General features: G+C 35.8%; 1 protein-coding gene across 1 annotated transcript in view; it reads right to left on the bottom strand.

Annotated features, from left to right (window-relative positions):
* Positions 1-27,946, bottom strand: part of Ccdc91 (coiled-coil domain containing 91) — a 363,605-nt gene that overhangs the window by 174,190 nt on the left and 161,469 nt on the right. The window contains 1 exon segment of the mRNA XM_047550439.1: positions 5,661-5,738. Within this exon segment, the coding sequence (XP_047406395.1) occupies positions 5,661-5,738 (78 nt within the window).

Raw genomic sequence — 27,946 nt, 5'->3', positions numbered from 1 at the left:
TTATACCATATAAAGTAATTAACTCAATTTAGAAGAGCTAAATGTGAATTCAAACTCACTAGGACAGCTAATTCTTTTATGGAAGATAGTGTTAGTATGGACACAGAGAAAATGGAAGAACTATTGATGGTAATGTAAAATGGTGACACTGGAAACATTCTGGAAGTTCTTTAAAATGTTAAACATAAGAGCAACCATATGACTCTATAATTTCAACCCTCATATACACTCAAGTGAAATAAAAATATATAACAATGTAACATTATTCATAACAAAGAGTGGAAGTAACTCAAATGCCTATCAACTGATGACTGGATAAATTAAACAATATATATCTATGAGGGAATTTTATTTGACAATAAAAAAAGAATGGCATACCACTACAACTGACAGAAACTGGATAAAACTTGAAAATATTATACTAAGTCACAGAAGTCAGTCATTAAAGACTCAAAATTACATAATTCTACTTACATGAAATGCCTAAAAAATGCAAATCTGTAGAAATATAATGTAGATCAGTATTTCTTAGGGGCGAAGGGGCCTAACTGGAAGGAAGTGGAAAGAGACTGCTGATCGGTATAGGGTTTCATGTTTGGGTGATGAAAATGATCTAAAATTAGACTTCAGTGAGAGCTGCACAACCTTGTGAATACAGAAAATTTACTGAACATAAACTTCAGCTGAATTTTATGGTATATGAATTATATCTCATAACTGTTAAAAATAAAGATTATTAAATATTAAAATAGTATCCTACTCAAAATCATAATAAATGATTACACTTTATTTTGTAGTGATCATTGCTAGGCATTACTTCAGATGCTTGGATAATTGTGATGTATGGATAAAAGCATTTTCTACTACATTATAAATTATCATTTCTGAAATACATGTCTGAATGTGAATTATATCCAAATGGCTTCAAGATTATAGAGTCCTACATTGAAACTCTACTAATAAAGAAAGTCTTAAGTTTTATTATGAGACAGGTTGCAGAAAAGGGACTAGAAAAATTTGGAATATTCATAATAAAAAATTCATAGCATTACTAGAGTCAGCATTGTACAAATTCAAGTAAACTGTAGAATCTTTTTTTCTTTTATGTTATCTATCCTGGCTTATTTACAGTAAAATTTTCCTAAATGTTCCTTACATAAAGAACCACATCAGACAGTGTTAGAGTGTCTGCTTCAACAATCAAACATAATTTAGAAAACTCGAAAGGCAAAGGGAAGTCTATTATGTTTACCCATGTCTTTGCTTTTCCCTTTGTTCTTTCATGTTCGAGGACTTCTCCATCATTTCCTTTTTGTTTAAACATTATCCTTTAGCCGTTTTTATTTCAGGTAGGTATGCTGTGACAAATTCTTAATCTGAGAATATGTTGATTCCCTACCACCAGAATTTTGGGTTGAGAGTTTCCTTTTCTGTTTTCCCCCAATAATTGATAGTTCTACCATTTCTTCTGGTGAAAAATCCACCATCATTCTAATTTTTTTTCTCCCATTGGTAAAATATCATTTTACTCTTGCTGCTTCCAAGATTAATTTCTGTTTAGTTTTGAGAAGTTTGGTTCTGATGTATTAAACAAAGTCTCTTGAGAAACAGAATTAATAGGATATGTACAAATATAGAGATTTATTTTAAGGAATTGGCTTATGCAATTAAGGAGTCTAATAAGTTCAAATTTTGCAGGGATGGACAGATGTTATAGTTGAAGTCAAAAGGATATCAGGATGCAGACCTAAGGAAGAGGTAATGATGCAGTTCAAATTAAGTCTGTTGGCAGATTCTTCCTTGCTTGGGGAAAACCAATCTTTGATCTCCTAATAATTGAATGCTGCCAATCCACATTATGGAAGACAATCTGCTTTACTCTGAGTCCACAGAGTTAAATGGTAATCTTATTCCTCCCAAAAAACACCTTGTGGAAACATCCCAGCAGTGACCAAATAGCTGAGCAACCTGCCCAAGTCAAGTCGATGTAGCATTAACCATCACAATGTACCTTGGCAAATATCTTTGATTTGTTCTTTGGTTTTTGTTAAAATATTTGGAATTCTCTTGGTTTCTTGAATATATAGTATAATATAGTCTGAAAATTTGGGGGCATTTTAGCTACTACAACCAAAATTTTTTCAAACTCTATCTTCTTCTTCTAGGACTCTGATGACAAAACATTTTAGAATGTTTGTTGTAATCCCATAGGTTCCTAAATCCCTAATCATTTGTTTTCAGACTCTTTTCTGTTCATTATTTTCAAATTAGGTGATTTATGTTCTTTATTTTCGAATTCATAATTCTTTTCTTTATTCTACAATCTACTATTAAACCATCCCTGATTTTTTTTTTATTTTGTTAATTGCATTTTCTACTGCTAAAATTTCCATTTGGTGTTTCTTTTTTTTTTTTTTTTTAATTGTATACAAATGGAATACATGTTGTTTCTCTATTTGTACATAGAGTCAAGGCATACCATTTGTGTAATCATACGTTTACATAGGGCAATGATGTTTATTTTTTTTCCCTTCCCCCCACCCCTCCCACCCCTCTTTTCCCTCTATACAGTCCTTCTTTCCTTCATTCTTACCGCTCTCCTTATCCCTAACCCTAATCCTAACCCTAAACCTAATGCTAACCCCTCCCACCCACCATTATATGTCCTCATCCGCTTATCAGCGAGATCATTCGTCCTTTAGTTTTTTGAGATTGGCTTATCTCACTTAACATGATATTCTTCAGTTTCGTCCATTTGCCTACAAATGCCATAATTTTCTCATTCTTCATTGCGGAGTAATATTCCATTGTATAAATATGCCACAGTTTCTTTATCCATTCATCAACTGAAGGGCATCTAGGTTGGTTCCACAATCTGGCTATGGTGAATTGAGCAGCAATGAACATTGATGTGGCTGTATCTCTGTAGTATGCTGCTTTTAAGTCCTTTGGGTATAGGCCAAGGAGTGGGATAGCTGGGTCAAATGGAGTTTCCATTCCAAGTATGCTGAGGAATCTCCACACTGCTTTCCAGAGTGGCTGCACTAATTTGCAACCCCACCAGCAATGTATGAGTGTTCCTTTTTCACCACATCCTCGCCAACACCTATTGTTGCTTGTGTTCTTGATAATCGCCATTCTAATTGGGGTGAGATGAAATCTTAGGGTGGTTTTGATTTGCATTTCCCTTATTACTAGGGATGTTGAACATTTCTTCATATATCTGTTGATTACTTGTACATCTTCTGTGAAGTGTCTGTTCATTTCCTTAGCCCATTTGTTGATTGGATTATTTGTATTCTTCGTGTAGAGTTTTTTGAGTTCTTTATAGATTCTGGAAATTAGCGCTCTATCTGAGGTATGGTTGGCAAAGATATTCTCCCACTCCGTAGGCTCTCTCTTCACATTGCTGATAGTTTCCTTTGCTGAGAGAAAGCTTTTTAGTTTGAATCTATCCTAGTTGTTGATTCTTGCTTTTATTTCTTGTGCTATGGGAGTCCTGTTAAGGAAGTCTGATCCTAAGCCAACAAGTTGAAGATTTGGACCTACTTTTTCTTCTATAAGATGCAGGGTCTCTGGTCTGATTCCGAGGTCCTTGATCCATTTGAGTTGAGTTTTGTGTAGGGTGAGAGATAGGGGTTTAATTTCATTCTATTGCATATGGTTTTCCAGTTTTCCCAGCACCATTTGTTGAAGAGGCTATCTTTCCTCCATTGCATATTTTTGGCCCCTTTGTCTAGTATGAGAAAATTGTATTTATTTGGGTTTGTGTCCATGTCCTCTATTCTGTACCATTGATCTACCTGTCTATTTTGGTACCAATACCATGCCGTTTTTGTTACTATTGCTTTGTAGTAGAGTTGAAGATCTGGTATTGCAATACCCCCTGCTTCGCTCTTGCTACTGAGGATTGCTTTAGCTATTCTAGGTTTTTTATTCTTCCAGATGAATTTCATAATTGCTTGCTCTATTTCTGCAAGGTACATCATTGGGATTTTAATTGGAATTGCATTGAATCTGTATAGCACTTTAGGTAGTATAGCCATTTTGACAATATTAATTCTGCCTATCCAGGAACATGGGAGATCTTTCCATTTTCTAAGGTTTTCTTGAATTTCTTTCTTTAGTGTTCTGTAGTTCTCATTGTAGAGGTCTTTCACCTCTTTTGTGAGATTGATTCCCAAGTATTTTATTTTTTTTGAGGCTATTGTGAATGGGGTAGTTTTCCTAATTTCTCTTTCTGAAGATTCATCACTTATGTATAAAAATGCATTGGATTTATGAGCATTGATCTTATAACCTGCTACTTTACTGAATTCACTTATGAGTTCTAAAAGTTTTCTGGTGGAATTTCCAGGTTCCTCTAAATATATAATCATGTCATCAGCGAACAGGGATAGTTTGAGTTCTTCTTTTCCCATTCGTATCCCTTTAATTTCTTTGGTTTGTCTGATTGCTCTGGCTAGAGTCCCAAGGACGATGTTGAATAGAAGCGGTGAAAGAGGGCATCCCTGCCTTGTTCCAGTTTTTAGGGGGAACGCTTTCAGTTTTTCACCATTTAGAACGATATTAGCCATGGGCTTAGCGTAGATTGCCTTTATAATGTTAAGGAATGTTCCCACTACCCCAATTTTTTCTAGTGTTTTGAGCATGAAGGGATGCTGTATTTTATCGACATTTGGTGTTTCTTTAGATAATCTATTACTTTGCTGAAGCTTTTTGAGATTTTTCTGTTTTTTTTCCATTTGGTTTGTGATGTTCATAATTGCTTGATAAAACATTTTTATGAAGGATGTCATCCTCGTAAGAATCTTAAAATTCTTGTCAAATAATTCTAACATTGGTATCAGCTGAAGGTTGCCATCTGTTGTTACGTTTTGGTTTTTTAATTAAAATTGAGATTTCCTTGTTTCTTGTATTGGTTGCACTGGTACTGGGTTTTTAAATTTTTTTACTAGAGCAATACAATTATATCTAGTATTTGGGTTCATATGACAAAATAACACATGTGTGGAAACTGATTTCAGTCCCCATTCCCCAACTTCCCTTTTCTCTCTTCCCTCTTGTTATTCTCTCTTCTCTCCTCTATTGATCTTCTTTTCCTCCCTTATTTATTTATTTTTGATTGGTGTTTTCTACACACACATATATATATATAGGTAAAATTCTTATGAGTACAATTATATATGAATATATCATGCTATTATTAAATTTATTCCATGTTTCTATCCCATTCTCTTCTTACCTTCTTACCTCTTAGTCTCATTTTTCTACTATACTGATCTACCTTATACCTCCATGATCCTATCTCCTCCCTTGCCACCTTCTTTTGAATTATTTTGCTCCACAGAGACAAAAAAAAAAGAACATAGGAATGAATTCTATAGTATTTTGTATTCAGATTTCTTGACCTGCTGCTGTCATATTTTCAAATGGTCTAAGTTGCACCAATGCAGAGCAATATCTAGCATTACCTTGTAATCCACCAAGTATGTTTCAATGGACATTGACTGATCAACTAAAAGGAATGATATACCAAAATATGCTACACTGTAAGTCTATAATTTGTGTTTGCTTGCACATGCTTTATGTGTGTTAAAATTTTTATTAAAGTTTTTCAAGTTTAAAAGAATAAACAAAGAAGCTTCTCAAACCTCTACCTTATATTCATCGACAATAATGCTAAGGGCTTCATGACCAGCTTTTCTCATGTCTTCTAATTCTTGTTTATGTTTCTCCTGAAAGAAAAAGAAAATCCATGATTTGTCTTCTGTTTTGTTTTCAAAATAATGAAATCCTTGACTTTTACTTCAATGAATGACTGGGCAGTTTGTAGCATTCTAATGCTGCAGATGAAAAAGAAAATGTTCTGTTTAAAAAATATGGGAAGCACAAGGCCATGAGGAATTGAAAGTAAATAGCTGAGAAAGGAAAACCAGAAAACCATGCTGAGAGGTAAAATAAAACAGGTGATGGTGCTTCCCCCTTGGGACATTTGACAAGTCAGACCTCTTCTCTTTTTCAAACACTAATTAATCTTGATTCTATTACCTTAAATACTATTTATGTAAACTCCTTAATATATATTCCCAAACTCTGTCATGACTGATTGCCAAATTTATTTATCTATTAACATAACTACATGGGTATCTAAAAAGAATCTCAAATTTAGTAAGTTCAAAATCAAAATCCTGGCTTTCCTCTATAAATTTTCCCATGCCCAGACAAAAAAAAATCTTGAAATCATTTCTAATTTCTCTTCTTTCTCCCTTGCACACCATGTGCTGCAATCATTCAGAAAATCTTGTTGGCTTGATTTTCATTAACAAACTCCTAAATAGCATGACTGTTTACCCGGCATTGTTCTAAATCCTTTACAAATATTTGTTCCTTTAATTAATTTACTTAAACATATTATAACCATCAGACGATCCAGTGTCTGAGCACTTTGTAACATCCTCATTGCTACTTCTCTAGTAGTACCATGAGCATTTCTTACCAGAATTACTACAATACACTCTTGTTGCTGAAATTCCATTATCTCTCCAGTAAAGTAGCCAGGAGAATTCTTTTAAAACTTCAGAACAATCAGAAATTTTATATAAAATAATACACATTCATCACTATCCACAAATTTTCATTTATTTTTCTTCATGGAACCTATCACTACTGAATGTTTTGCATTAATTTATCACTGCCTATACCCTGCCCCCACAAACAAACACATACTATATTGGGAGAGATAATGACAGTATTCTAACACGATGGCTCTTGAGAAGATGAGGAAAAGACAGATATCAGAAATATTTCAAGTCTGACACATATTCAATTTGAGAAGGTAAAGTTTTACCTGATCTTGAATGTATGTATCTCATGGTGCCTTACATATTGTGTCACTCAGTAAATAAGGACTGAATAAATAAAATATAATGGGCAGAATTTGAAGGTCAAGTATTTTTGAGAAATGAGAAAAAAATTTTATTCTTCATCAAAGAGAGACAGAACTACTTAACATCAAAATAAGAATATTAAAACATGGAAAATGGTCCCGAACCTAGGTTCACATACATGCTGGATGGATGAATAAGATTATAATTGATGTTCTTTTTCTGATATAAGCTGTACATATAAATTAACATGTTTTTGGTCATGCTTCTTTATCTGTTAAGTAAGAGAGTTGGATTAAATTATTTCTAAGATAACCTCCCAACTTCCTTAAGGCTATTCTAGGACAGAGTATGCTACAATTAGATTAATCAACACTGCTCTGCTTACTTCAAAGTTGCTAATACAACCACTCTGTAGCATACCAGGCTACCCAGTTACCAAAAGAAAAATACAGGAATAACCAAACACTACTCATACATGGTCTGAAAATTTTATTTCAAGAATACAAAGCCCAAAATTTACAACCTACCTTCAAAGTAGTCAAAACCAAATTTAACCACAATGATAGCTTTCTTTCAAAATGTCAAATCCCAAAGCATCACTAGAAAGGGAAGACTCAGGAAAATACCCTCACATTAAATAAAACTGCATAATTTTTAAATAAGAAGAGATTTCAAAGATAACTATCCTGATGCACTCATTTTATCATTGAGGAAAGTGAGGCTTAAAGAGGACAAGAAATTTGTTCAAGGTAAATGAGTTCAGTCAGGGTAGGACAAAGTCTAAATCACATCTTCTGATAGTCACTCAGTGTTTATTTAAAAATATTCTAGGCTATTAACATAGCTCAGTGATAGAGTACTTGTCTAGCATGTACAAGGACCTGAATTATATACCTAGCATTGGCACCCCCAAAAAAATCATGTTAAAAAATGAACTGTATTCCTAATCTTATTAACAGGTTTGCTTTCAGTATGAAATTCAATAATACAGAAACTCATGTCACATATCATACTTTCTGAAGAAACTTGACAATCGGTCAATGACCAATGACAATTGGTCATTCTTGGTAAAACTTGAAAAAGTTCTTCATCAATTCCTTACAGTCAAGCAGAAATTCTGGTCTGACAAAAATGCTGCAAAATAAGGTAATTTTCAAAGGTTATCAGAAGCACATTCCAACCAACCCTCCACTACACATAACCACTCGATTCCAACTCTTTGCTTTTCAAAATGATTATATATCTCATATTCTTAATGTGCCTGGACATGATTAGTATTCAAAAAGTATCTGTTGAACAGCTATGTAAACAAGCAACCATTTTGCTTTCCAGAAAAATGAAAAATTAGCAAACTTTTTATTGGTATAATTTAAGATATCTGAATCAAGATTTATTTACAAAAAACCTGAAGTTATGGTACAAACTAATAAATATTTTTCAATTCACTTCTATCATGGTTGGCCATTGCCAAGCCACCCAGAACCCATACTAATCACCTCTAATAAATTAATCCATGCATAGCAAACAGAATTCTTTGCCACATAGATGGTTAAAATCCAACATTTGATTGACATGTTTGGAATAAATTATTACAAGTCTTTAAAAAGGGAAAAAAGAGAAAAGAAAGAAACTCCATGGATCAATCAAGTATTACATTCCACCTACTAAAAGACAACTGATTCTTGCTTTCCAAATTTTTTGGCCATGAAACAGTCTATAAATAGCATACCAGAACATAATTAGCTAATATCATCTGATTGAGAATGGTTTTTCAATACAGGCTTCACTACTACTTTCTCTAAAGCCACAAGATTGCCTCCTTTTCATAACAACAAATCAACTATATTGGAAAAGGCAGGCATAAACACCTTCAGATTATCCAAAAGGAAATCTGTGGGGCAAAAATCAAAATAAAGATAGTAGGATAACATCCAACCAATGCACTGAAAGGTTATGACTGGAAAATGGTATAAAATTCTCCCCTACCAGAATCTAAAGAATCCAACACACCACCATGGTCTATTTATAAATGCCAGAATAGTGCAATAAAGATTCATTTAGATCATACTATCAAATCAGAAGAAAAACAACAAAACAAACACCTCTTCATTTTTCATTGACCCTACCATCTACGAGGTACAAGAAGCCTGGTTGATTCCTAAAGAAACCAAAATTCTCACAAAGAAAGTAGGTTTCACCTGCACAGCACAGTCTTATGCAACAGGAAGTTTTTCCCACTGAATAAATGTTTACTCTTTACCTCTCCATTCTATCTGATTCCTCAGTCTCTTTACATACTCTAACTAAAACAGCACATGACAGAACACTTCAAATTCTTCCCCAATCACAGACTAATTATTTTAGCCAAATATTAAATGGAAGAAAAAAAGACATAGGGATGTAAGAATCAGACTAAAGGTATCACGTAACACTACGGATGGAAATAAACCATCCCTAGTAGTGAAACACATGCTTAATAAGATTTCCCTTTAGCTTACCATACTCCAAATCATGAAAGATTAACATCAATCTCTGGCCCTATCCCATTAATGGCTGCCTTAACACACTGCATAAATTTCATCAGCAAATAAATTCAAAACGATCAGCTATGCTGAATCCTCTCAATCAAAAACAAGATACTAAAGCAAACTCTTCCTGGAATTTTCCTAACAGATAAAAGACAGGATATGCAAAGACCACAATCTGCTTGTATTAGCAAAGAAGTAACTGATTTTTCTATGTGTTAATTTATAAAAGACAACCTCATATTCATGTCCAAACTAAAACTTTTAGGAAAGTAATTAATAAGTTAGCAAATGTGGAAAGAATAAGCTAGTCACCAAATTCAACACTCTGAAGATGAAAACAACTGCTCATGAGGAACTCATAAGAGAATATGTGTTTATAACAATGTAATTATTGTTGCCATTGTTATTTCTGCATTACCATAACATCTCACTTACCAATTACATGCTGTTAACAATAAAAGCCAAATTCTGCATAGTTTGAGAAACACAGCCTCTTGGAAAACCCTGGCTGATGATGGCTAATTTGTTGATTGGATTGGCTATATGCTATATTCCTACTGCTACTTCAATGTCACATTATTATTTGCTCCAGCAGAAAAAAAAGGAGCAGATTAGATTGTTATTTGTCTTCAGCTTTGTCAAGCTCTTCAAAAGCTTTTGTTAAGAGGTTTTTGTTGAGAGGTAGACGCTTATGATAATTAACTCAAGCCAAGCAGGGAAGAAAGAAAGAAATGGAAAGGAGATAAGGAGGAAGGAAAAGAAGGGCAAAAAAATGAAGGAAGCAAGATGGGAGAGGGAAGAGAAAGGAAGGAGGAAGGGGAAAGAAAAAGGGAGAAAAGGAAAAGAGAGAGATAGAGGGAGAGAGGGAAGACAGCATTTTGAATTTAAGAAAAGCTTCGCCTACTTGTGTTAGGACAAATACAACAATCCTCCTAGTTGGTGGTTCCAGGTGCTGGCATCAGAGTCGTAAGGAACAATTTCCAGCCAAATAATGATAAAATACCTATCAATAAATCTACAAACATGACCCTAATCATGGTGGATATAAACCTCTCTAAAATTCTTATAACATTTCGTGATTTTTCCTATTTTAAGGCTGCTCTCCAAAGTTTGGGAATGGCCCTGTCACCATGTTGACTTAAGGAATCTTACATTCATACATAAATATATGCTATTTAAAATCACCATGTTTTAGAAAATTGTTATCAAAAACTTATGAAAATAATACAGATTTTAGTACCAAGAAGAGGCATGATGCTATAAGAAGTATCTGAAAAAATGGAAGTGACTCTGGAATTATGTTATAGGCAAAGACTGGAAGAATACTGAGGTGTAAGAGAAAATAAAAGCATATATTACTTTGAACAGATGGTGAGTAGAAATACGGGCATTAAAGGTAATACTCATGGGGGCTCAGGAGGAAGTGAAGAGCATGGCAGAAAAAGCACCTGTCACTTGACCTATCCTTTTATCTTTTATGGTGGGAGGGTTGCTGGGGATTGAATCTAAGGCCTACTGCATGGTGGGCAAGTCACTCTACCACTGAACTACATCGCTGTCCCTGAGGTCTGTCAATTGAGAGTGTAAATAAATCATAGTGAACAGAATACTGGTAGAAGTATGAACATTAGGGTGTTTCTGGTGAGATCTCAGACAGAAATGAGGGACATGTCTTTGGAAACTGGAAGAAAAGTTAACTTTGCTACAAAGGAGTAGAAATTTCAGCTGAGTTGTATTCTAGTAGGTAGAAAACAGAATTTAAAAGTGATAAACGTCCATATTTAGTTGAGATTTTTAAGCAAAGGATTGAAGGTGTACACTAGTTTCTCCTTGCTGCTTTTAGTAAAATGCAAGAGAAAAGAAATTAGGAAGTGTTAAGCAAAAAGGAACTAGCACTTAATCACTTGGTTGTTCTTAGTCTATTCATATTCCAAAATAAGCTACAATCAGGAAATTCACTATTATAAAAGCATACTTTAAGAGAAAAGTTAGGAATGTGACTGGATGACCTTTTGCTAAAAAGATTAGGTAACTGGCTCCTGGGTCCAATCGACCATCTATAAAAAGTCAGGAATAGATACAGATCCTCAAAGGATCTGTAGAGTACAAACTTGTCTAACAGCATAAAGTCACTTGGTGTACACAGAAGATCCACATGGCTTTGAGAATATTATACTATCAAAGATACAGAAAATCCTAGGCTGAAGGGTAGAAAATAAATGAAATAAAGGCAGATTACCAGGTTTCTGGAATTCTACAAATAGGAGATAAGCTGATAGGCAGCAAACTGTAAATATATGCTAACCTTTAAGAAAGAGAAATAATGATTCTGAAAGTGGAGCTATGGGAGCAGAGACCAGGGACATGGGACCACAGTCAGAAACTCAAATCTTGGGTGTAAGGCAGAAGCCAGTAGTCACAGTCAGAGAGGAAAACAGAGCTCCAAATGCAAAGGGTAATCAAGTCATCACCCTGGGCACAGAAGGCACCTGGAGTGCAGGCCCAGACATCAACTGAGCTGGAAGCACATGTCCAGATGCTCACCACACTGGAGTTACTAGGGCAGAACATTAAGTCACAGAGGATTATTTTCAGGCCTTGAGACCTAATGGAATTTTCCCTGCTAGCTTCTGAACTTGTTCAGGACCAGCAATTTCCCCCTTTCAGATGGGAATCTGATGCCTGTGCCACCACTGCATTCTGGAAACAGATGACTTGTTTTCTGGTTTCACAGGTCCATCAACAGAAAGGAAATATACCCCAGGATTGACCATACCCAGATCTTGGCCCACACCTGGGTTGAATGGTTTAGATGATGACATTTGAGGCTTTTGAGATAATGATATTTAGATGAGATTTTAGACTTAACACTGATGTTGCAATAGGTTGAAATTTCCTGGAATACTGAGAATGGATGAATGAATTTTACATAATGAATAAGAATTTTGGGTACCAGGATAATACTGTAGTGGGTTGTGTTGTGTGCCTAAATAGGTTTGTTCAAGTTCTAATCCCTGTTACCCTTTGCAGATACAATTAAGGATTTAGGGAGATCCAAGATGGCGGACTAGAGGGTGACTGCATGTCTCATTGCTCCAGAACCCAGGATTCAAGAAGGGGAGGCACTGAGAGACTCAGACTAATATAGAGCCACAGGGTGAGTCTCTCCCACCGGGTGAAGCTCGGTCCCGGGTGGTAGGCCTGGACAGGGGCAGTTACTCGGAGAAGGGCAGAGCAGCTAGAGTCTTCCCCAAGCGGCCCTGCTCCCTCCGGCAGCAGGTTCCTTCCACAGCTAGCTTCCTGGAGGAGGCCACCCAGCGACAGCCTTTCCGCACAGAGCCAGCTCCAAGCCCTGGACCCAGCGGCAAGCCCCGGCCCACAGGTGGCTTCTGGGACCAGGGCGGGGCAGCCAGAGTCTTCCCCAAGCAGCCCTGCTCCCTCCGGTGGCAGGATCCTTCCACAGCCAGCTTCATGGAGCAGTCCGCCCAGTGAGAGCCTTTCCGCACAGAGCCAGCCCCCAGCCCTGGAACCAGTAGCGGGCTAGGGGCAGCTTTCTTCGGAAGCACTGCATTATCAAGTTCCTCCAAGACTTCAGACTACTGAAGGCTGGGAGGTGATACACTGGAAATCTACAGGGACACTATAAGCCAAAGAGGAAATCTGCAATATCTCAGAGTCCCACTGATATCTGACCAATAAGAGAAAACAAGGGAAGAAAATGTCCCAAATAAACCTAGATACTATATCAATAAAACCCAATGACAGCACAGCAGAAGAAATGTCAGAAAGGGAGTTCAGAATGTACATAATTAAAACAATCAGGGAAGCAAACGAGGAGATGAAAGAGCAAATGCAGGCATTGAAGGAGGAGATGAAAGACAAATGCAGGTATTAAATGATCGCACCAATCAACAGTTAAAAGAGCAATTACGGAAGCAAGAAATCATTTCAATAAAGAGTTAGAGATACTGAAAAAAAAAAAAAAAACAGAAATCCTTGAAATGAAGGAAACAATAAACCAAGTTAAAAACTCCATAGAAAGCATAACCAATAGGTTAGAATACCTGGAAGACAGAACCTCAGACATTGAGGAAAAAATATTTAATCTTGAAAACAAAGTTGACCAAACAGAGAAGATGGTAAGAAATCATGAAGAGAATCTACAAGAATTATAAGATATCATGAAAAGGCCAAATTTAAGAATTATTGGGATTCAGGAAGGCTTAGAGAAACAAACCAAAGGTATGAACAATCTATTCAATGAAATAATATCAGAAAATTTCCCAAATCTGAAGAATGAAATGGAAAACCAGATACAAGAGGCTTATAGGACTCCAAATTACAAAATTACAACAGACCCACACCGAGGCACATTATTATGAAAATACCTAACATACAAAATAAACACAGAATTTTAAAGGCTGTGAGAGAAAAGAATCAAACTACATTCAGGGGGAAACCAATAAGAATACAGCAGATTTTCAATCCAGACCATAAAAGCTAGAAAGGCCTGGAACAACATTTACCAAGCCCTGAAAGAAAATGGATGCCAACCAAGAATCTTATACCCAGCAAAACTTACTTTCAGATTTGACGACAAAATAAAATCCTTCCGTGATAAACAAAAGCTAAAAGAATTTACAAAAAGAAAGCCAGCATTACAGAACATTCTCAGCAAAATATTCCATGAGGAAGAGATGAAAAACAATGATGAAAATCAGCAACGGGAGGAAGTAGCCTAAAGGAATAGCCAAATAAAGGAGAAACCAAATCATGTCAAAAAAAACAAAAATGAGTCAAATGACTGGGAATACGAATCATATCACAATAACAACCCTGAATATTAATGGCCTGAACTCATCAATCAAAAGACATAGACTGGCAGATTGGATTAAAAAGAAAAATCCAACAATATGCTGCCTGCAAGAGACTCATCTCATAGAAAGAGATACCCATAGACTTAAGGTGAAAGGATGGGAAAAAACAAACCATGTACATGGACACAGCAAAAAAGCTGGAGTATCCATCCTCATATCAGATAATGTGGACTTCAAGCCAAAACTAGTCAGAGGGATAAAGAAGGACATTACATACTGCTTAAGGGAAGCATAAATCAGCAAGACTTAACAACCATAAATATCTATGCCCCGAACATTGGCTCATCCATGTACGTCAAACAAATCCTTCTCAATTCCAGAAATCAAATAGACCACAACACAATAATACTAGGCGATTTTAACACACCTCTCTCACCACTGGATAGATCTTCCAAACAAAAATTGAATAAAGAAACCACAGATCTCAATAACACAATCAACAATTTGGACTTAATGGACATATATAGAATATACCATCCAACAAAGAACAAATACACTTTCTTCTCAGCAGCACATGGATCCTTCTCTAAAATAGACCATATTTTATGCCACAAAGCTACTGTTAGCAAATACAAGAAGACAGAGATACTACCTTGTATTCCATCAGATCATTAATGGATTGAAATTAGAAATAAATGACAGAATAAAAAACAGAAACTTCTCCAATACCTGGAGATTAAATAATACGCTATTATATGATGAATGGATAACAGAAGACATCAGGAGGGAAATAAAAAAAATCTTAGAAATAAACGAGAACAAAGACACATCATATCAAAATCTCTGGGACACTATGAAAGCAGTACTTAGAGGAAGATTTATTTCATGGGGCGCATTCAACAAAAAAGTAAAAATCAACAAATAAACGACTTAACCCTACAGCTCAAAGCCCTAGAAAAAGAAGAGTAGACCAACACCAAAAGTAGTAGAAGACAGGAAATAGTTAAAATCACAGCCAAAATCAATGAAATTGAAACAAAAGAAACAATCGGAAAAATTAACAAAATAAATAGTTGGTTCATTGAAAAAATAAACAAAATTGATAAATCCTTAGCGACACTAACAAAGAGAAACAGGGAGAAAACTCAAATCACTAAAATTTGGAATGAACAAGGAAATATCACAACAGACATGAGTGAAATACAAAACATAATTAGAAGCTATTTTGAAAATCTACATTCCAACAAAACAGAAAACCTTGAAGACATCAACAAGTTTCTAAAGACATATGAATTACCTAAACTGAATGAGGAGGACATACACAACTTAAATAAATCAATTTCAAGCAATGAAATAGAAAAGGTCATCAAAAGCCTACCAACAAAGAAAAGTCCAGGACCAGATGGGTTCTCTGCCAAGTTCTACAAAACCTTTAAAGAAGAGCTCATTCCAATACTCCTCAAACTATTCCATGAAATAGAAGAGGAGGGAACCCTCCCAAACTCGTTCTATGAAGCCAATATCACACTGATACATAAACCAGACAGAGACACATCGAGGAAAGAAAATTTCAGACCAATATCCTTAATGAACATCGACACAAAAATTCTCAACAAAATTTTAGCAAATCGCATACAAAACTATACTAAAAAGATAGTGCACCATGATCAAGTGGGTTTTATCCCAGGGATGCAAGGTTGGTTCAACATCTGGAAATCAATAAATGTCATTCACCATATCAACAGACTTAGAGTTAAGAATCACATGATTATTTCGATAGATGCAGAAAAAGATTCGATAAAATACAGCATCCCTTCATGCTCAAAACACTAGAAAAAATAGGGATAGTGGGAACATTCCTTAACATTGTAAAGGCCATCTACGCTAAGCTCATGGCCAATATCATTCTAAATGGTGAAAAACTGAAAGCATTCCCCCTAAAAACTGGATCAAGGCAGGGATGCCCTTTTTCACCGCTTCTATTCAACATCGTCCTTGAGACTCTAGCCAGAGCAATCAGACAAACCAAAGAAATTAAAGGGATACGAATGGGAAAGAAGAACTCAAACTATCCCTGTTTGCTCTTGACATGATTATATAGTTAGAGGAACCTGGAAATTCTACCAGGAATCTTTTAGAACTCATAAGTGAATTCAGTAAAGTAGCAGGTTACAGATCAATGCTCATAAATCCAATGCATTTTTATACATAAGTGATGAATCTTCAGAAAGAGAAGTTAGGAAAACTACCCCATTCACAATAGCCTCAAAAAAAATGAAATACTTGGGAATCAATCTCACAAAAGGGGTAAAAGATCTCTACACTGGGAACTACAGAACACTAAAGAAAGAAATTAAAGAAAACCTTAGAAGATGGAAAGATCTCCCATGTTCTTGGATAGGAAGAATTAATATTGTCAAAATGGCCATACTACCTAAAGTGCTATACAGATTCAATACAATTCCAATTAAAATCCCAATGACATACCTTACAGAAATAGAGCAAGCAATTATGAAATTCATCTGGAAGAATAAGAAACCCAGAATAGCTAAAGCAATCCTCAGCAAAAAGAGCAAAGCAAGGGGTATCGCAATACCAGATCTTCAACTCTACTACAAAGCAATAGTAACAAAAACGGCATGAATGTTGTTTTTCTTAACACATGTTTTACAACTGACTGTTTTCTTATAATTTTGATAATTTTTTTGGTCGGTGGTGGTACTGGGGATTGAATCCAGGGACACATCCCCAGCCCTATTTTGTATTTTATTTATAGAGATAGGGTCTCACTGAGTTGCTTAGTGCCTCGCCATTGCTGAGGCTGTCTTTGAATTCGTGATCATCTTGTTTCACCCTCCTGAGCCACTGGGATTACAGGCGTGCACCACCTGGCCTGGCCTTATAAAGATTTTTAAAAACTTAAATATTATCTGTGTTTAGAACTTATACTGCAATAAGTAGAGACAACGAATAAATACTTATACAAATCCTAGAGTTTCTATATCTAGTACTAACACTGAAATAAATAAGAATGTGTAGGTAGCTGTAGTGAAAAGTTAGAAACCACTTAAATATTCCTTTTAGGAAACTCACTAAATAAATGACTGTTAGATGCAACACAAAACAGGAACTTTCGAGGACAACTCCTACATAAACACAACTTCAAAGAGTTCTTTCTTTTGTTTCAGTTAAAACCTTTTTTTAAAAATGTTTTATTTGTTCTGATTAGTTGCACCTGACAGTAGAATGCATTTATACATTTTGAGGAACATCCAAGATGGCGGACTAGAGGGAGGCTGCGTTCCTTGTTGCTCCATAACTTGGGTTTCAAGCAGAGGACATCTGTTTCTTGGTGAGGCAATTTTTGCTACTTATCAATCCCCTGCTGTTTACTCCATTTGTCTACTGTGACCACCTACAGTCTGCCAGCATATCGACTACTTTTTGAGTGCAGATTGCTCACAGTCCGGCACCTACCATCCACCATTTGCCTGCCTCTTGCCTGTCCATCACTTGCCTTTCACCTACCCATCACCCACCACCCAAGGTTCACCTGCCAATCATCCGACAGCAGCCAGCAGACCGCCAGTGAAGAGCCAATGGCCTGCTGTTGCCTGGAAGTTTGCTGTCACAGTAACTGCAGGTTTGGTTACACATGCTGCTGCCATTTTGAAAAATAGCCAGGGCCTGTAGGACCCGTGGTCGAACTGTCTGAGCCCTGTCTCCAGGACCCATTGGCCCCACAGACTGCACCCTACAACCAGGACCACCAGACCTACTGACTACACCCCACCTTCAGGATCCTGCAACCAGACCAACCACACCCAACCTCAGGACCCCTGCCCAACCAACCGAACCCCGCCTCCAGGACCTCCAGTCAACCAAGCCCACACCCTGTGCTACAACTCCCCATTTGCCAACATATTTGGAAGCCAGAGCAGACATTTTGGATAATCCTGGAAGCTGTATCTCCCATATTTAGGTGGGGAAAATCTCATTCTGAGATGCCTGCTGGAGACTGGAAGTTCATTATCAGGTACCTCTCATACTTCAGGCTACTGAAAACTGGGAGGTTGGAATACAATATGACTGTTATAGTGTAGATTTTTTTTTTCTCCTTACTGAAAAATTTTAAGTTTTCATTTCTTTACTTTTCTTGCTCTCTTTTCCTTTTGTTTACCTGTTCACTCAGAGTATCTTTCTCCCTTTTGCCATGCTAACAACCAACTTCTTTAGATTACACTCTCACACTTTCTATGATCTAGAACTTCTCTGTATTCTTTTCTTATCCCATTAACAGCTACAGGCTTCATCCCCCCATCTTCTTTGTCCTCCATTAGAAATTGCAGACCTAATTGCAAATCTATTTGTTATACTTAAGATAATAATTGAAATCATTCTGTTTATTATGACAACATTGTTAACGTCCTCATAGGAGCTATTTGGTTTAGGGTTGCATATTGTCTATACTAGGCACTGCTAATATTGATCTCCCCCTTAAAGAAAAGATTTTGGAAACCTATAGGGTCAGTATAAGCCTGTGGGGGGGGACTGCAATACCCCAGATCTGTATTGCTAGAGGGGAAGATACATGAATAACATGAAAAAACAAGGGAAGAAAATGATCCAAACAAACCTAGATTCTATGTTAATAAAATCCAGTGACAGTATGGTAGAAGAAATGTCAGAAAAGGAATTCAGATTATACATAATTAAAATGATTCATGATGCAAATGATGAGATAAGAGAGCAAAGGCAAGCAATGAATGATCACACCAATAAGCAGTTGAAAGAGCAACTGCAGGAAGCAAAAGATCATTTCAACAGAGACAGAAATTCTCAAAAAAAAAAAAAATGGAAATCCTTCAAATGAAGGAAACAATAAACCAAATAAAAAACTCAATGGAAAGTATCACCAACAGACTAGACCACTTGGAAGACAGAACCTCAGACAATGAAGACAAAATATTTAATCTTGAAAATAAAGTGGAACAAACTGAGAAGATGTTAAGAAGTCATAAACAGAACATCCAAGAAATTATGGGACATCATGAAAAGACCAAATTTAAGAATTATCAGGATTGAGGAAGGCACAGAGATACAAACCAAAGGAATGAGCAACCTATTCAATGAAATAATATCAGAAAATTTCACAAACCTGAAGAATGAAATGGAAAATCAAAGACAAGAGGCTTACAGAAAACCAAATACACAAAATCACAACAGATCCTCACCAAGGCACATTATAATGAAAATACCTCACATACAAAATAAAGATAAGATTTTGAAGGCTGCAAGAAAAAAGCATCACATTGCATATAGGGGGAAACCAATATAGATGTCAGCAGATTTCTCAGCCCATACTCTAAAAGCTAAAGGGCCTGGAACAACATATTTCAAGCTCTGAAAAAACATGGTTGACAACCAAGAATCTTATACTCAGGAAAACTAGCCTTCAGATTTGAAGACAAAATAAAATCCTTCCATGATAAACAAAAGTTAAAAGAATTTACACATAGAAATCCTGTGCTACAGAACATTCTAAGCAAAATATTCCATGAGGAGAAAATGAAAAACAATGTAGGTCAGTGAAGGGAGGAACTACCTTAAAGAAAAAAACAAGCCAAGTTAAAAACCAAAACTAAGCCAAAATGACAGGGAATACAAATCATATCACAGTAATAACCCTGAATGTTAATGGCCTAAACTCATCAATCAAAAGACATAGACTGGCAGATTGGATTAAAAAGAAAGACCCAACAATATCCTGCCTTCAAGAGAATCATCTCATAGAAAAAGACATCCACAGACTAAAGGTGAAAGGATGGGAAAAAACTTACCATGCACACGGACCCAGTAAAAAGGTGGGGGTTTCCATACTTATTTCAGATAAAGTGGACTTCAAGTCAATGTTAGTCAGAATGGATAAAGAAGGACATTTCATACTGCTTAAGGGAACCATAAATCAGGAAGACATAATGATCGCAAGTATTTATGCCCCAAACAATGGTGCATCCATGTACATCAAGCAAATCCTTCTCAATTCCAGGAATCAAATAGACCACAACACAATAATTCTGTGTGATGTTAACGCACCGCTGTCACCACTGGATAGATCTTCCAAACAAAAACCAAACAAAGAAACCATAGAACACAATAACACAATCAATAACCTAGACTTAATAGACATATATAGAATATTCCATCCATCAACGAGTGAATTCACTTTCTTCTCAGCAGCACATGGAACCTTCTTGAAAATAGATCATATGCTATGCCACAAAGCATCCCTTAGTAAATGCAAAAAAAAAAAAAAAAAAAAATAGAGATACTGCCGTGTGTTCTATCAGATCAAAATGGAATGAAAATAGAAATCAATGACAAAATAAAAAACAGAAATTATTCCAACACCTGGAGACTAAATAATGTGCTATTGAATGAAGCATGGATAACAGAAAACATCAGGAAGGAGATAATAAAATTCTGAGAGGTAAATGAGAATGACGATATAACATTGCAGAAGACATGTTTGGGTAACCCTAAGATGGCGGCTGGCATTGAGCCAAGAGGTGGCGCATAGTTAGTGTTAACATGGCGTGATCTACTTTTGCCTGATTGATTGATGTCTCCTTTGTGCTAGTGGTCAACAGATCTTCCTCATTCTTCCTTGATTGGTACCGTGGCGCATGCTCCAACCGTGCTACTTAATCCTAAGCTAATTGGCTGCCTTAGGTATTTAAGACACACCTATAGGAAGCACCACGAATAACCAGAGAAGCACGGAAAAGCAGCACCTCTGATAGATCGCAGAAGGCAGATGGCAGATCACAGAAGAAGCACCTCTGATAGCACGCACCTTTAGTTTGCAGGATGCAGGACTCTAAGAAGATATAGATCTCTGAAAGTGTAGTCTCTTTTCCTGATAAGCAAAGTCTCTCTCTCTCCTCTCAAAGACTCCTTCTCTCTTATGTAAGCCTTTCTCTCTCTCCTCTTAAAGCCTCTCTTCCTCTATAAGCTAGGGAACAAACAAGCAAGAAAGCAGCACACTAAAGAGAAACATAGTAGAAGTAGTTTGTTTCCAGTCCACCTCTGATAAATAACCACGCAATTGTTGCTGCAGGCGGTAATAATATCCGCGCGACTGTTGCTGCAGGCGGCGACAAAACATATCAAAATCTCTGGGACACTATGAAAGCAGTACTAAGAGGAAAATTCATTGCATGGAGCGCATTCAAGAAAAGAACAAAAAGTCAACAACTAAATGATCTAACATTATAGCTCAAAGCCCTAGAAAAAGAAGAACAGAACAACACTAAATGTAGCAGCAGATAGGAAATAATTAAAATCAGAGCTGAAATCAATGAAATTAAACAAAAGAAACAATTCAAAAAATTGACAAAACAAAAAGATGGTATTTTGAAAAAGTAAACAAAATAGACAAACCCTTAGCCACACTAACAAAGAGAAGGAGAGAGAAAACTCAAATTACTAAGATTTGTGACAAGAAAGGAGAGAAATAGCATGACAGATACCACTGAATACACAACATAATGAGAAGCTACTTTGAAAATCTATATTCTAACAAAATAAGAAAATACCTAAAGTCATCAACAAATTTCTAGAGACATATGATCCTCCCAAACTGAACCAGAAGGACACAGAATTTTAAATAGATCAATATCAAGCAATGAAATAGAAGAAGCCATCAAAAGTCTATCAACCAAGAAAAGTCCAGGACCAGATGGATTCTCAGCCAAGTTCTACAATACTTTCAAAGAAGAACTCATTCCAATACTTCTCAAAGTATTCCAAACATAGAAAAGGAGGGAACCCTACCAATCTCATTCTATGAAGCTAATATCACCCTCATACCCAAACCAGACAAAGACACATCAAGGAAAGAAAATTTTAGACCAATATCTTTGATGGATATAGACGCAAAAAATCCTTTAAAAAAATCCTGGCAAACCATATCCAAAAACATATTAAAAAGATAGTGCACCATGATCAAGTGGGATTTATCCCAGGATGCAAGGTTGGTTCAACATCTGGAAATCAATAAATGTAATCCATTATATCAATAGACTTAAGGATAAGAATCATATGGTTATTTCAATTGACACAGAAAAGGCGTTCGACAAAATACAACACCCTTTCATGCTCAAAACGCTAGAAAAAATAGGGATAGCAGGAACATACCTCAACACTGTAAAGGCTATTTATGTTAAAACCCATGGTCAATATCATTCTTCAGGGAGAAAAACTGAAACCGTTCCCTTTAAAAACGGGAACAAGACAGGGATGCCCTCTTTCACCACTTCCATTCAACATCATCCTTGAAATACTAGCCAGAGCAATCAGACAGACTAAAGAGATTAAATGGATACAAATAGGAAAAGAGGAACTCAAGCTGTCACTATTTGCTGATGACATGAATCTGTAATTTAGAGGATCCAAAAAAGTCCTCCAGAAAACTTCTAGACCTCATAAAGGAATTCAGCAAAAGAGCAGGCCATTCATAAATCTAAAGCATTTTTATACATAAGCAATGAAACATCTGAAAGGGAAATGAGGAAAACAACTCCGTTCACAATAGCCTCAAAAAAAATAAAATACTTGGGAATCAACCTAACCAAAGAGGTGAAAGACCTGTACAATGAGAACTACAAAACATTAAAGAAAGAAATTGAAGAAGATCTTAGAAGATGGAAAGATCTCCCATGTTCTTGGATAGGCAGAATTAATATTATCAAAATGGCCATACTTCCAAAGGCACTATACAGATTTAATACAATTCCAATTAAAATCCCTATGACATTTCTCATAGAAACAGAAAAGGCAATCATGAAATTCATGAAGAACAAAAGACCCAGAATAGCCAAAGCAATCCTGAGCAGGACGAGTGAGGCAGGAGGTATCACAATACCAGACCTTAAAATCTACTGTAGAGCAATAGTAACAAAAATGGCATGGTATTGGCACCAAAATAGACAGGCAGACCAACGGTACAGGATAGAAGACATGGAAACATACCCACATAAGTACAGTTATCTCATAACTAGACAAAGGTGCCAAAAATTTACAATGGAGGAAAGATAGCCTCTTCAACAAATGGTTCTGGCAAAACTGGAAATCCATATGCAGCAAAATGAAATTAAACCCCTATCTCTCACCCTGTACAAAACTCAACTCAAAATGGACCAAGGATCTAGGAATTAAGACCTGAGACCCTACACCAAATAGAAGAAAAAGTAGAACCAAATCTCCATCACGTTGGCTTAGGACCACACTTCCTTAACAAGATCCCCACAGCACAAGAAATAAACACAAGAATCAATAAAGGGGATAGATTCAAACTAAAAAGTTTTTTTCTCAGCACAGGAAACAATTAATAATGTGAAAAGAGAGCCTATAGAGTGGGAGAAAATCTTTTCCACACACACTTCAGATAGAGCACTCATCTCCAAAGTTTATAAAGAACATAAAAAACTTTACACCCAAAATACAAAGAACCCAATCAATAAATGGGCTAAGGAAATGGGCAAACACTTCACAGAAGAAGATATATAGGTGATCAACGAATATATGAAAAAGTGCTCATCATCCCTAGTGATTAGAGAAATGCAAATTAAAACCACCCTAAGATTTCATCTAACTCCAATTAGAATGGCTATTATCAAGAACACAAGTAACAGTAAGTGTTGGTGTGGATGTGGGGAAAAAGGCACACTCATACATTGCTGGTGGAGTTGCACATTGGTGCAGCCACTCTGGAAAGCAGTATGGAGATTCCTCAGAAAGCTTGGAATGGACCCACCATTTGACCCAGCTATCCCACTCCTCGATTTATATCCAAAGGATTTAAAATCATCATATTACAGTGATGCAGCCACATCAATGTTTATAGCAGCTCAATTCACAATAGCTAGATTGTGGAACCAACCTAGATGCCCTTCAACTGATGAATGGATAAAGAAACTGGTATATACACACAATGGAATATTACTCAACCATAAAGAAGAATAAAATTATGGCGTTTGGTGGTAAATGGATGAAGTTGGAAAATACCATGCTAAGTGAAATAGGCCAAGTCCAAAAAACCAAAGGCAGAATATTTTCTCTGATAAATGCACAACAATATATAATGAGCGGAGGAGAGAATGAAGGAACTTTGGATGGTGTAGAGGAAAATGGGGTGGAGGGGGTAGGAGATGGAAAGATAGTAGAATGAAACAGACAGTATTACCCTATGTATATATATGATTACATGAATGGTGTGAATCTACATTGTGTACAGCCATAGAAATGAAAAGTTGTACCCCATTTGTGTACAAGGAATCAAAATGCAGTCTGTAAAAATAAAAAAGATCTTAATAAAAAAATAAATAAAATTTAAAAAATTAAAAAATTAAAAAATAAGATGACAAAAAAAATTCTTCTGCATTTTCTTATCTTCTAGTCATGCTCACTGGTTTCACACTGACCAAGGACAGAACCCCTTGCATTTTGTTAAAACAGTAGTCACTCAACTGATGATTAAGGAGAAGCTCTTACTACTATACTGACATAGTATAATTGATGTTCTTTTTTTGTTATTTATGTTCTTCAGTAAAAGAGCATGTGATACTTTTGTACTTAAAAGGAGAAAAAATGAATACATACACATAAATATATACAGTATATGTGTATATACCTAAATATTCAGGGAAGGATATATAAGAAACTAGCAGCACTGACTGCAAAGTAGGGACAGAAACTAGGCAAGCAGATACTATGGGAAGGAGACTATAGTATACAGCCTTTTGTACTTAAGAGACTGAATCATGTAAATATACTGTAATTTTTAAAAAATCGACATTTAAGATGGTAAAACGCGAAGTGTTCAACTTAAAAATGTAACTCAACAACACAAATTCTCTAATAAGATTTCTGATACCAAGGCTCAAGATAAAGTGTTGACATTTTTAGGGAGAAAATAATCTCAGCTTCCTCTCAATTCATTATGTGGGCAGGTGCCTTTTCAATTGGCACCTGGCTGACATTAAGTAGTGAATATAAACAACCAAGTGCTTTTTAAGTATTTACTGAGGAAGAAAATAACAGAAGGATCATTGGCCAAGATGAAAGACCTGAATAAATATCAAAAACTAAGCTTTAATATCCTCATTGGTAAAAAGGAGACAATACACTCAAAGGTTTATTATAAAATTTAAATAATTGAAGCATGCAAAGTAGACAGCATAGTGCCTTGTACACAGTAACCAATAGTAAATGCTAGTATTCCTCATTATCATCTTCCCTTAGCTTTTGACAAAAAACTGATGATAAAGCAAAGAGATTTCAACTTAAGTTTTTGCCCAAAGACCATATATACCAATAAAGATTGACACAGAATACAAATAAGCATATTACACACATTAATTTTTTTCAAATGACAAAAACAGTTCATAGAAATGGGGAGAAATGCTATGCTCTCAGAAAAAAAAATTATTCTATATATAACCACAAACATGATATTTTTACTAATACATACTCATTCAGAGTTCAATAATACTAAAAAGAAAACAGTTAAGTATATCTGTTGGCAAAAAAAAAAAAAAAAAGTCACCAAAATTGACTATTTTCCTTAAAGGTAGTCAAGTAATTAGTATGTGGTTGCGTTAACTCTAAATTAGGTATATTCTTTTAAGATTTATGACTCACTAAATTCAATTCTTACATAAATATTACCTTCTTGGTATAACTTTAACCTAAGCCTATAATTATGCCCCTAAAATTTCACACTGTCCTATTTTTTTCTATTTTTGAGATATCTATTGGTTTGAAAGTACGAAATCAAGAATTATTTTAGATATGAAATTAAAATACCATAAGAAATAGCGACATAAAATATGGATCATTGCTTTCAGATGCTGACCTACTTTTTACTCTCGCCTCCTGTGGCAAAAGTAGCTGACAAAACAACAAAAGACTTGTATCACTCTCAGAAAAGTCATGTCAATTTTTCTGAAATTAATGTTAGAATAATGCATAATGTCTATGAAAAAAAGAGAGGTTCAGCCTTGAAAGGATGATAAAATCATCAATGCACCAAAAAGTTAAATAACACATATTTTTAGAGAACTTATTTTATAAAGTGTGATAACTCCCTAAGTATTTTTATTATTAGAAAAACTACTATTGAATCATTAAATTATTTAACTACATAATTATACAACTCGTAAAGACCATAAAGATGAAAACAGCATATTTTTCCCTCCATATTTTTGAATGATGAAACTACTGGTAAAGAAACTGAACTGCTGGGAAAACCTTTTTCCTAAGGTCATTTTTCTATCTGATAAGCAATTCAGTAATTCTGTTGCCCTCTTGCTCCACCTATCCTTTCTACACAGAGAAAGCAAAATGATTGCTTAATCTTCGGTTGGTAAGAAAAAGTTGAGTATGTGTGACTCAGCACCCTTCCTCTCAAGCTCTCTCCCCTCAATCCCTTTTTTTCAATCTCTCCCACCCCCCACACCTTTATATATAGATATGAGTCTATGTATGGACATTGTGCATATGCACATATAAACACGGTACATTTGTTATATATTTGAGAAACAGATGTATAGAGAGTGGAATATATATGTATTTGAATGCATATGTATATTGTGTGCATGATTACATGTTTAACTCCTCTCCATCTATTTCTTAATCTCTTCTCAATTTCTTTCTCAATCTGTTTTTCAATCTCTCCAATCTATTTCTGTCTCCTTCTCATTTCTCTCAATCAATCTCCCCGCCCCCTCTCATGCACACGTTCACAAACCTGACTACACAAAATATGTATTTTATGGCCCTTACTGGGCCAGTATCCTTAGAGGATTTTGCAGGAATTTCCAGTTGTGCCAAATAAAAAAGCAAATACGTCTGTCAAATTCAGATACAAAGTGCTAGTGATGCTTTTAACGCAGCTGAGCCTACTGGTTCACAATCTCTTCACTCTGAAATCTCTATCTCTTCAATTCTCTTTTATCTAGTCTCATAAAACTTTTCACAAGTGCCTATCAATTGGTCTATCTGTATCTGGACCCATATATGTAGTGTTTCCTACAGTTATTATCAAAAAACTGTTCCATCTAATGACAACACCCTTACTTTTCAACTAGGTCATACATCTCTTCTACCAGGAACTTGGCACCCTTCTCAAAGCTTCTCTTCAATTTTCCCACTCAACTGAATCAATCCCACAATGATATGTTATTTTTCAGCAAAAAAAATCTCTCTTGCCCACATCCACTGAAGAACAGTCTCTACTCAGTGTGTCTCCACTTCTTTTCCTCTCAATCTTTTAAATAATCTCCAACAGGGTTTAACCCCAGAACTACCAAAATGGCCCCCTTAGATAACAGTTAATTATATTAATTGCTTATTGTTGCCATAACAAACTACTATAACCTTAGTGACTTAAAATAACACAAGACTATTCTTACAGTTCTCTATGTCAGCAGTCGACACAATCTCACTACATGAAATCAAGGTGCTAGCAGGACTGAACTCCTGTTGTCTGGAGGAGGGATCCTTTTCTTTGCTCATTCAAAAGGTTGGCAAAATTTAGTTCCTTGCACACAGCACCTGCATCTGAGAACCAGCAAAGGGAATCAAATTCATCTAAAGCTTTTCCATCTTTTTCTCTCTCTTAGCCAGAATGACAAACTCTCAGTTCTCT

The sequence above is a fragment of the Sciurus carolinensis genome, chromosome 4 (assembly GCF_902686445.1).
Source record: "Sciurus carolinensis chromosome 4, mSciCar1.2, whole genome shotgun sequence".
NCBI classification, from domain to species: domain Eukaryota; kingdom Metazoa; phylum Chordata; class Mammalia; order Rodentia; family Sciuridae; genus Sciurus; species Sciurus carolinensis.
This window is presented reverse-complemented; position numbering and strand designations above follow the sequence as displayed.